Raw genomic sequence first — 12,378 nt, 5'->3', positions numbered from 1 at the left:
ATAAGTAACAGCAAAAAACACGACTCATATCTCAACGAACATTATCTGCATTAATGTCTTATGAATTCAAATAATTTTTTTCTCATACACAAATATATATTTCTAATTAGAGTCAATTGAAAAACATAAGAATTAAAATTTGTTTTATTCATAGTGAAAATAATATTAGAGGTATATAATATGTATATACAATATATTTTCTTTGAAACAACAATTTTAAATAATCCAAATTGCTGGGACATTTAAAAGATCAAATTTCTAATATTTCAATATTCCATCCAAAACGATTGGGTTATCATAAAAATTCGAAACTATTGAAAGCATTAAATTTACTGGAGAGATCGTATTTAAAAACTAAAATTACCCTTAATTTTTTAATTTTCAAACAAAAATTATGCTAACTTTCAGCCATAAATTTAAAAAAAAAATGGAAGGCGTGTTTGGTTTTCTCCGTGTAACTTAAATCGTGCCAAGTTACATACATTTGTGTAAACATAATAATACATTGAAACTTATATATTACGAAGTGTCAAGGGGCATAAAAAAAATTCATATAACAGAGAATTTCGTTAAACAGAAAATTTTGTTAAATGGAAGTCCATTATATGGAAGTTTCACTATATTATAAATTATAGTCTCGCTATGACATTGCAATTTTGTTTACCGAATAATTAATGTTGAAAAAAAGTCTTGCTCATTAAAAGGTCTTTTATTGCTTTTTCAGAAGTAAATAAATCAATATTGATTATGTTGTCGCTTTCGTTTACAAAATTATTCATTATACATTTATACCAAAATATTTTACTGTACCTTTGTCAATTTTTTTCCAAATCTCATGAAAAAATCTTCATTAATTTTGTTCTAAAAATGCCCAGAAGGGCAGAAATACAAAAAAAAAAAATATGATAAAAATAAAAATAAAAATAATGGTGCTATAACTTACGACAACAGTACAAAACTATAATCGGAATTATAAAAATTATTTTAAATCGTTTTTAGTTTGCGATTTACCACTAATGTTTCAAATAAAAATTATTATTTTGTTTCAAGAATAAAACGGTTGATTGAAAACTTTAAGTATGATGTATTAAATAACTTTTTGCATTTATTAATTTAAGTTAGCTGATTAATTACAAATTCACGGTAGTTTCATAAAGAATTTTATCTTTCGATTGAAAAATTAAAAATAGTGAAATTTACTTTAAAAACTTCTCAATAAATTGAACATGTTTGTGATTAAAGTTGTATAATATATTAATATGTACCATAATTTATGAACATTTATTAGGTAGTGGTAACACAAAATAATTAAACACAATACAGGCACCTACTATGTCACAAACATACAAATCAGTTTTATCCGATGAATACTTGAGATTAATTTAATATTATGTTATATCAGTTCAACTTAAAACGTAATAATGATAATTTGGATCACCATTATTGAATATTTACAGTTTTATTTTGTTCCCAAAATAATAAATACTTTTTGCCATCATAATATTGTATAGGTTGGTCAATGTTAGCCTTGTTGTTTTTCTATACCTATAATATTATCAGTGGCAAGCTGAAGTGTTCAATTTTGACGCGGTTGCGTTAACTTTTCAAAGGGGATGGTGCCACCCCGTGGCTGTGGTGCAGAATTACATGCCAAAGCCTGACCTCTTGGCTCTTTTGATCAAATTTTATTTACCTCATAACTTTGTTAGAAGTAAAAATACCATGATGGTAGTAGTGGAAAGTACTTAATTATAAAAACGCGTCATTTAAAATTGAAGTTCAGTCCGCCACTGAATATTATTGTTGATCTAAAGAAATATACCGACCGATTCGTTTTAACCGAATAGAGCTACAACTCTGGTCCGTATGTGTCATGGCCGTCTCAGAAATATTTACTTCCAATTTTTGTCGAAACCAAAGTTTATTCGACAAAAATCTTAAAGGTATCTGAATTTTGTATGCTCTACGCTGCGACGCCGTTAATATAAATAGTTTCCGTAACATCTGGCGAGATTTCGTTTCATTTCGATGCTCGGTTTTCTTTATATAAGTTTTTAAATCTTATTCTCGGTTACTTAACTTTATGCACTGTGATTCGTAAGCCTATTTATTTATTTATTTACTCACTGTTTTGTTTCGATAACACACAAAACTACCAGTCGACAAAATTCCTGATAACAATATTATAAATTGTCGAAATTATGTTCTAATCGAGCTCAGTAAGCGTTATAGTCCCGATGTTTCGTAGAAACTTAGAGTAGGTAGTGTTTCTTGGAAGCATGTACAAATAGTATTATTTATTTATTTATTTGATGATTATACGTCCCGCGAAGAGCATTTAGTTAACAAAAATATAGTAAAGTAGATAAATTACATAAGTAGAAAGTAAATTAATACAATTATATATAGATAACAGATAAAAAAGTAAAGTGGTAGGACTAAGGTTGGTTTAATAGGTGTAGCATTCTGTGGAGAGGCTGGTTGTGACCATACGAGGTGAGATGGGTAGGGATAGAGAAAAGAGAATGGTGTCTAGTAGAGTATTGTTATGTATAATTATATAATATTATGTGCATTGTATAATTTATATATAGATAAATTAGATACACGTTATAATTTACGTGAGAACGGAATAACAGACAGCATAAAGTATCAAAGGGCGACTCGTGGATTCAATTATACTTGACTGGTTTCGACATTCCTCTTTAAACGTACTGGCGTCCGGTCCCTTTGTCTATAATTGTTATTAATAATGGTTATTATAAATGCGCGTATAAGATACTTTTTTGTGACGTAAATCGATATTATCATCGATCTCGGCGGTTTACAATGATAACAATAGTACTACTAATAATAATAATAAAAACACGACGTGGTGGTTACGCGTCTGAAAATACTGCTTACTATATTATGAAATCTATAAAAAAAACCTTTTGTTTTCCGCCTTTGGCGAACAGTAAAAATATCTAAAATGTGTTACACAATAATAATAATATCATAATATAATATTTTTTGCACTAGCGAGTTCGTGACCGTAATAATTCTAATACGGTTAAACACTTTACTTTTCCGACACTCGAACGTCGTCTGCCGGTCGGGGTCTCTTTGATATCGTCCGCGAGTCTTTTGAATAATTTTCTTCCTTCCCGTTCGTCGCTATCAGAGTAAAATACGTTTGATTGTAGTAATGGCGTGTTTACAGCACACTGCCACCTCGGAGGGGTTTTATTTGTACGCGAGTGTTATATACTCGAATCAGTCGTTCGGAGTATTATTCGCGTATTACCGTCCAGATCATTTATTCTCTTATTGAATCCGTCAGTGGGATTTATAATAAATTCCTTTCTATTCTCATCTTACATTTTATCCTCCCGTGTAATGTGCAGTATGCGTTATTGGCAATATGTGTCACTGCGTAGGTGCACCAATCTTGATCTTTCATCAGCCGACCGTACTTCCATCTATTATTGTCGTTTAATGACGCAGCGATACGTAATTAGAAGACAACCGTTTTTGTGGGATTTTTCCCGGCCGATTTTTTCGTTCTCTCGATTCCCCCATATTGTATGACGATCTGACGACATCTGATATAGGTAGGTACCTCTGATATATATCCTATAATACGAATACAATTTGGTTATAATGACATTTCTTCCACCAATTTTTTTTCAATTTCTCTAATCCATAATATCGTGTTTCACGTGTATTAATACCGTTATTAACTAATAACTGCTATAAATATTATTAATTAATTAATTTTAGTGTATTATTAATTTTACCCCATTTGGATTAGTTCCATACAGTTCCCCAGAGATTAAGATTATACTTTATATGAATTTATAATTATGTAATATTATACAATACGATTATTACTCAGTTATTGTTGGATGAAAATGTTCATAAAACATTGTTTGATTTGTATCTCTTGAAACTTTTAATTTTTAATTTCATTTGCCAGCTATAATATCTTTATCAATTTCTCAGTAAATACAACTAACCCTAATAGATTACGTACTTTTAATATTCAATATTTATTCAAACATTTTCCATATTATTTACATGTTTACACTACACATCCGACATCCCCTTGTATTTGTTCACAGTAATTTGTACTTACATTGCAAAAGCATTATTTTTAGTTAATATTTACAGTTCCTGTATGCTAAGTTAACGTGATATTACATTTATAAAGTTTACATATTGATGCGCTGTTAAAACAATGAAATAATTGTATCTGACGATGAATACATCTAATTTAACGTAATCTGATTAGCAGTTTTATCAAACTACATTAAATGCCACTGGTAATTTTTTGCATTTGAATTATTCTGTTGGATTAAAAAAAAATAAAAAAAAACGTTCGTTCATATTGCAGTGTATATCTATATTTATCGTGTACTTTAAACAAACCATTAGATATATTATGACTTATTGCCAAACGCACAAAAAAATTACATTATTGCGTTTGAGTTTTTTTTTCCATGACATTGACAATATTAATAATCATAGTGGAGTTGGGAGAGGATGGTACCCCATAAATCATGGGCTCCGAATTTTGAAAATAATTTTTTTGGGATATACAAGTATAGAAGGTGCCAACTCAAGATATTACCTTAACGGACTGAAATAAACTAAAAACCATTGTCCGATGATTCTATTGTCCAAAAAATATAATGGTTTTCCAACAAAAATGTAACCATTGAATGGAATAAACTCAGAGGTGTTCGCTGGACTTACTAAATCAATTTGACGGAAAATAAGTTAACTATACAGTGGACACAAGTTTAGTAAAAATAAATTTTCATCGCCTACCGTAGAGTAAACGTTAGTCTGTGAGAGGAATTCAAATAAACATTTTACACAGGTTACATTCATTTAATTTGTTTTAATTTATTGAAAAATAACATAGAATGTTTAGTCCCAGATTTGTTTTTTTTGTCAGTTTATTGTTTGAAATTGTTTGTTGGTTGGTTAATATTATTCAATTTAAATTACCTATTAAAATAGATACGACATTTTTTAATAATTAGTTGATTCTTTTATTATGTATATACATATTATATGGTTAGCCTTAGCACTTACCCTAGAACATATGAAAGTATTTAGGTTTTTGTTTTGTGGAGGTGGGAGATATGATTTTATCCAGTAGACTCCGAAAACATTTGCATATTATATACAACTTATGGAGGGGAATCGATCCCCTTGATCCCCGCCACCGTAAATACACCACTGCCCTAGAATACTAGTTAAGGTGTTATAAAGTGAACATAAGCTCTAAGACGTATCCTTATGATTGAAATGTCCCTTTTTTCAGATATTAAAAATAAAAATATACAGAACGTTAAAACTAACCGAAATTCAATCGTTTTGAAATTTACATAACTATTTATAAAAGCATTTCGGAAATACATTAAAATGTATATTTTAACATTTTATAATGACACTATATTATAAATGTATAATTTGGTGATCAACTACAATTCTTTAAAAACTTGAATATCATAAACAAACAGTAACTGCTGATATTCATAAATTATTAATTGCTATTTTGGTGTTCACAATTTTCGTAAATCATAGCGTGGACACTATAGCCTATGCGTAATTTCTGAAAGGAACTGATGTCTTGTGGTAAAGTTAAAATCGATTATTAAACTTTGGAATCTGTCTAATAAAAACGTTTTAACATTTTATGTTCTGTATATATATATTCTTTATATTTTACTTCTATAGAATAATATGATCAAGTTTATTTTGAAAGTGAACATAAATTTTAGTAAAAATAGTATTGTCGTAATGAAACCAGCATATTGCTAGAAATGTAAAAAGAGGTCACATAGTGTCGAACGTATAGTATACGGGGTAATCTATTTGACGTAAGACACTCATTCTTCAAGAAAACATTAAGGTTTTCGAAAATCCGTAGTGCAGATCAAAAACCTTTGGTCAGAACTATACCATCAGTTCGTTCAAATTAATTTCAATTACATGGATAGTGAATTCTGTTGAAACAAGTATGCATGTGTAAGTATAGGTATGTTGTTTTTCTGAATAATTCCAATGAGTTTTTATTTGACCCACAGTTAAGTGTTTGTCAAGTTTTCGTTGGCCAGAAGTTAAACTTTACCACGTGACTACACAAATTCCGTCCGTATATAAAGTACTAATGAAACTTTAAAATCAATGGTAAACACAATAATGGCTCTTATATTAGCAATGAAATTTGTATCAGTGAGTAAATAAGGGACCTACCAAATGTTAAAGCGCTGCGCCGTATTTCTATCTCTTTATTTTTCTATTTTACTTTTGTTTTATCACTTCGCTCTTCTTAAATAATTTATTAATTATAAAACCATGTCGTAGAACACATTAAAGATTTACACGCCAGACCAAACATACTAGTGGTACAATAACAGAATAAAAATATGCCTGTTTAAATACAGGCCTTGATCATGATTTCAATTAAGCGAATAACAAAGTACTTTAATGTACTTTTCGCGTAGCCGGTCGCAAGGCTGCAGTTTATGCAGCATAGCCAGGGGCTGCATCCGGCATTGTATTTACATTATAATATGTGAAACAAGAAAAAACACATTATACGAACAATAAACATAAAGGTCAAACTGCTATGCTAGTAGGTACTACAGAACGTTGGCAAGTATTATAAATAATAATCAAAAAACACTGATTATAATAATAATATATACAGGTATTTTTAATTGTTTTTTCTTTCATGATGTCCTTAGAATATCAACATCAAATAGTATTATGTTATGTAGCCTATATCGGTTGCTTTTATTTGTTACTCGCAACTAATGAGTTATTTAACCAGGCAATACAACATAACTGATTAATAATGTATTGTGTTTTATTATTAGTATTATATTAAAGGAACTTTGTATAATATCAACTTAAAAAAAAAATTTTTTATTTTTCAAAGTGTCAATCTTAGATACATTTTATTGATAGTTTTTTCTTATTTTAACTTAAGCCACAGATATAAAATAGGTATTTTATATCTGTGACTTAAGCTAATTTTTATTTTTTAATTTTTCACAGTTAAAATATTATTATCAAATAAAAATCATAAGTTTTACCTTTTTTCTTCATCACATATTTTTAGCCATAATTTTTTGTTAAAACAATACTAATTAATGCAGTAGAGTGCCTTGGGTGCAGATGATAAACATGATGTTCCATCCATGTGTAAGGCATACAAAAAAAAATATCTTAATAACATTTTTAACCCTTTTAACAAAGAAAAAATTCGGAGCTTAATGGGAATAATTTAAAAGATTCGAAAAATTACCCATTTCTTACTATAATGTCAGTGTATAATGTTATGTGCGCCTGGAGTAAAAGTCTGCGACCGCCCATGACTCTATGTCCATAACTTATGTCATTCTCAGTAATAAGCCAACAGGCACAGTACACAGACGTAAAACGACATCCGCTTATTAAAAACCATAAACTTTATGAAAATAATTAAAAACTCACGATTAAATGTAGCTAGGTATATTACGCCGATTAAGGTAGATAAGACTATCTGGATTCTCTCAACCATTTTTTTTACCAGTATTTATTACGTCTGTGTATAGGGGATTTTCATTTATTTTATATTTTTTTTCCTAAGATGTATTTTTTTTCAAATATACGAGAGTTTTCTTAACAACAACAAAAAACTCCCTGTGGGCAAACACAAGATAATTGTTTTTTTTTCTTCTATTTATCACGACAAGTATTCGATTTTCTATCATTACTGCGTCGATTTCAATACGCCAAAGGCTGTATTTGCCTCAGTGTATATATTATTATAATAATATAAGCAGAATCTGCACATAAGATACAACAAAGGCGACTGTAGAAATGACTATGGAGAGGTTGCGCTAAACGCACGTGGTTTATATACCTCGTTAATATAATAATATGGTACAATATAATCATTATAATAATATTGAGCGCAGTAGAAATTGGGGTTTTTCTTTTTTTTGTTCGTTGAATTTCGTGATATGATGCCGTTACCCGATCCAATAAACAATAAAATAATATTATATCACAATAATATTGTAAATAGCAAACGCGTGATTTCAAAAACGTGATCTCATTGAATATATTTAATAAAAATATTATCGATTCAAAGCACGACAAGATCGAGTTCTAAATTATAGCCCCTACCCCACCACTCCGGCAAAATAAAAATCCACGTTCTAGGTATTCCGGTATTCGGAGCTCCGAGGTATGTTGGCTTAAATTGTCGATATAAAATGACAAAAATCGTCTAAATCCGCTGATTCCGAGGCTACAGGTACCCGCAAAAATGTGTAATACCCCTAATCCGGTACGGCGTCGGTTGTTTTCTCGCATAGTACGAGCGATTTTTCTCCGCACCACACACATTCTTTTTCACTCCCTTTCACACGCACTCACACATACATGATATACACCGCGATACAGGTACTAAACTATATACGTTTGGGCGAAATGCCACGATGACGTGTACATATATACATATTAGGTATACCTTTCACCTACGACCTCGGCGCTGTTGATCGTCTATATAGGATAGGCGTATATCACTTTGGTATGTGGCCAAAATAGTATGCATCACATTTTGACAATTCGAGGTTTTATGACACGTTCTAATCTACAAAAAACTGCTTTTTAGCATAAAATATTAAGTCAATTATTTTTCATATTATATTACATAAATAATTTTACACTCGCAATATTTTCAATCATCACACTTAATTAAATACGAATTATGCTAATATATTTTATTAGGTACTGGAAATTGCTACTAATTGTGTCAATGTGACTTGTGTACCTAATCGTAATATTTTTGGATATTAATTATTTCCCAATTATTAAATGTCTAAGAAACGTATTCAAACAATTTTAAAATATTTATTAAAACAATTTAAGTTATTTAATTGTTCATGTTACTGTGTTATACCTTGTATATTATGGTGATATTGTTTTTAAGTAACTCATTAATACACAATAAGTTGTATTGTAATATATGCTATCGATTTGAATAAGATGGATTAAGGTCAAACAAATAATGAATTAAGTATAATGAACTAAGTCAAGCATTTGGATGACACACGGGTGAAGTCATTGAAATCGTGTAAAATAATATTAATGAGTTTCATACCTATTATAACTTATAAGGATTGTGTAATGTAATCCGCACTGAAATCATTAATCATTCGAATAATGATCATCGTGGTACCAGACTCTCAGCAATTATAACACTTATTTTGAAAACCATACAAACAACCTTATAATATTTTTCTGACTCTAGACCTTTTTCTTTGACCACATGTCGAAGATGTTGTGTGAATAATATGATAGTTGACAGCGCAGCGGTGACCGCGATATATGCGCTTGTGGGCGGTGGAGGGGTGTGGGCTGGTGATGGGGGAGGGTGTTGGAACGTACAGAATAAACGTCGTAAATAACTCAACCGTGTGTGTAAAAAATAAATCCAATAATATATTTCTCGTGTTTGCAGTATCGAAGGCAAAGATCATCGGCAACACGGAAATGTACATCCGGAGTGGAAGTGACATAAACCTGACGTGCGTGGTGCTGGAGACGCCAGACCCGCCCACCTTCATCTACTGGTACCGAGACAGGGACGTCATAAACTATTCAGGCCGCGGTGGCATCAGCGTGGTGACCGAGAAACAGACACGGACCAGCAGGCTACTGATATCCAAGGCCCAGCCCCCCGACACTGGCAACTATACGTGCGCCCCTTCCGCCTCCGACTCGGCCAGCGTCACCGTTCACGTCCTAAACGGTGATTATAATTTTATAATAATAATAATAATAATAACAATAATAATATATACGCAGGATATTATTCGTACTGTCAGTACAAGAGGGCCGTATATCAAAAATGTAAATTGTTCAGGACAGTGTTTTTAAGATTCAATAGCGGATTAGTAAGATATCATCAGTTATTCTTCTTTTAGTGCAACAAGGCCATATTTTGTTATGCGGCGGTATTGTTGTCAACAAGTATAATATTTAGAAGTCCACATTAAGTTTTACGGCTTTATTGTTATCAATTTCCAATATACCTGATGCAATGCAATAAGTCTATTTAATTAATAGTAAATTGAATAATATAGTTACATAGATCGTGCCACTCTCAAAAATAGATTAAAAAAATACAAATTTAGGGATAAAAAACATAAAAATAAATAAAAATTTTGATATCGTTGACCTAAATCGCAAAGGGTGTATGTCAAAAATTACAAATTTTTCAGGAGTACATAAACGCTTCGAACATATTTCGTCGGTCTAATTCCATAATTCGCAAAATTAGTATCTCCATCACTTTTACAATGATAATATGGAGATACGACTTTTTTTAGGTCTAAAATCATTACTTCGGAGATACGACGATTTCTAACCATCAATTTCATGGAGGATAAAATTATACAATTTCAAAAACGGCCTCATCAAATGATGTGGTTTTTTTTTCTTAATTTTAATCACTAATAATCCTAAAATCCAAAAAAATGGAGTTACGACCTTTGCGATTTAAGCCGACGAATTATATGGCCCTCTTGTACTGTAATACTAAATGTATTACGATCAATTTATAATGTCAGAGGTATTTACTTCAGTGTAAAAGCTTATTGTCAAATACTCCGGATACGTATACGGTATACACTTTATACATACTTAGGTATACAATACGATATCTTTGTTATACATTAAAAACAAGTATTGAAAATGTCATCTCGGTGAACTTAGTAATATGATGACTAAAAAAAATAATTCATAACTACAAAATATGAAAGTAACTCATACTACAACAATTTATTATTTCGTTTTTATGAATACACTATTTTTTTGGAAAAAACTAGGGGTCTGATAAGCTAGTATAGAGAAAAATTCCTCGAGTATAATATTATGATAAACTATCATTATTATGGACACATTTCTAACACATAACACTCGTTGTGAATGAATAGGATTCTATTTCCAGCCTGTATAAGACTTAAGTATATGGTGATACATGTAAGATTTATTTGTGACATGGTCAATGAAAAACAGTTATTATGTTTTTAAATAGTTGAGTACCCGTACGCGTACCGAGGTACCTAAATCAATTCTCAACTTTCTTATTATAAGCTTAGTATATTATGGATACATAAGCCAAATACCAATCACTCACTCTGTTGGCTCATTGCTATATTTCAAAAACTACAAAACGTACGGATCTGAAATTAGTAATAGTGGATCCTCTATAAATTGTATTTATTTTTTTCACAAATGATTGCCATTGATTATTCAGGCTGGTATACCAAGTGCTAAATCCAATCCATAACTTGTGGTTGCCCATATGGTTAACATCATTTCACAAACCTAGGTACACTGATGCCAATTAGTCCATGAGCTGAAGAACACTAAAACAAAGATACACTCATTCAAACCGAGATACACCTATATAGCGCATATACTAAATTATAGAATTTGCCACAAAAAAAGTGCACACAGGGCAAAGCTAGTAATAATAATATATTTTTAAAAAAAACTTACTACAATAATACATTGCATGGTCAAAGTTTTATTGTATTTTCATAGATAATACCTATTTTAAACAAACAATATAAATGGATACGAGATAATATTAATAAGCACAATATGTCCATAATAGCAATATTATTAAAAAACAGTGTTTAACTATTATTAACTTTATTTTTATTTTTATTTTTTTATTTAATTTAAATTTTCATATACATATGAAATACTGGGCCCCACTGAGAAAACTCGTGTGGGGGCCCAGGAGTTCGAATAATATAATTACTTACAGATTACAGGAACATAATAAAAAAAAAGATTAAAAATTACAAAATGAAATTAGCATATGAAGATCTAATGTGTGTACAATTTGTGTTACTTAATAATAGTTTAAACAGTTGAAATAAGTACAGTGATATCATTATACATTATATTCGTAAGGAGAATCCAATAGCCACTGTAGAATGCTTTTTTTGAATAAGTTTATTGGGAGGTTTGTTATAGAAAGTGGTATTTCGTTATATAGTTTAGTACCAGTTATTTCAAAATTTTTGTTAGTCGTGGTTTTTTTATTTTTTTCCATGAGAAAATGGTTTTTCGCATATCTTGTATTGACTCCATGCATTATTGGTTGCAATAAATTATGATTTTTTAAAAATATAGCGGTTATTTTTAAATATATTTTTTTAACTGGGAGGACGTTTAGTTCAGTATATACATTTTTTGTTGGGTACATACGGTCTTTATTGAGCAATAGTCTAATAATTTGATTTTGACAAATTTGTAGATGACTTATAGTATTTTCGAAAGCGCCACCCCAGCCTATTATACCATAAGAAA

The 12,378-nt window shown here is 30.3% G+C and overlaps 1 protein-coding gene across 1 annotated transcript in view; it reads left to right on the top strand.

Moving 5' to 3' along the window:
• LOC100160267 (protein amalgam-like) overlaps positions 1-12,378 on the top strand; it is a 370,302-nt gene that overhangs the window by 341,802 nt on the left and 16,122 nt on the right. Inside the window, exon 5 of the mRNA XM_029487214.1 lies at positions 9,512-9,802. Within this exon, the coding sequence (XP_029343074.1) occupies positions 9,512-9,802 (291 nt within the window). The remainder of the gene's footprint in view (positions 1-9,511; positions 9,803-12,378) is intronic.

This window comes from Acyrthosiphon pisum, chromosome A1, assembly GCF_005508785.2.
Source record: "Acyrthosiphon pisum isolate AL4f chromosome A1, pea_aphid_22Mar2018_4r6ur, whole genome shotgun sequence".
Taxonomy (NCBI): Eukaryota; Metazoa; Arthropoda; class Insecta; order Hemiptera; family Aphididae; genus Acyrthosiphon; species Acyrthosiphon pisum.
The sequence above is the reverse complement of the archived record's forward strand: the minus strand, read 5'-3'. Positions and strand labels throughout refer to the sequence as shown.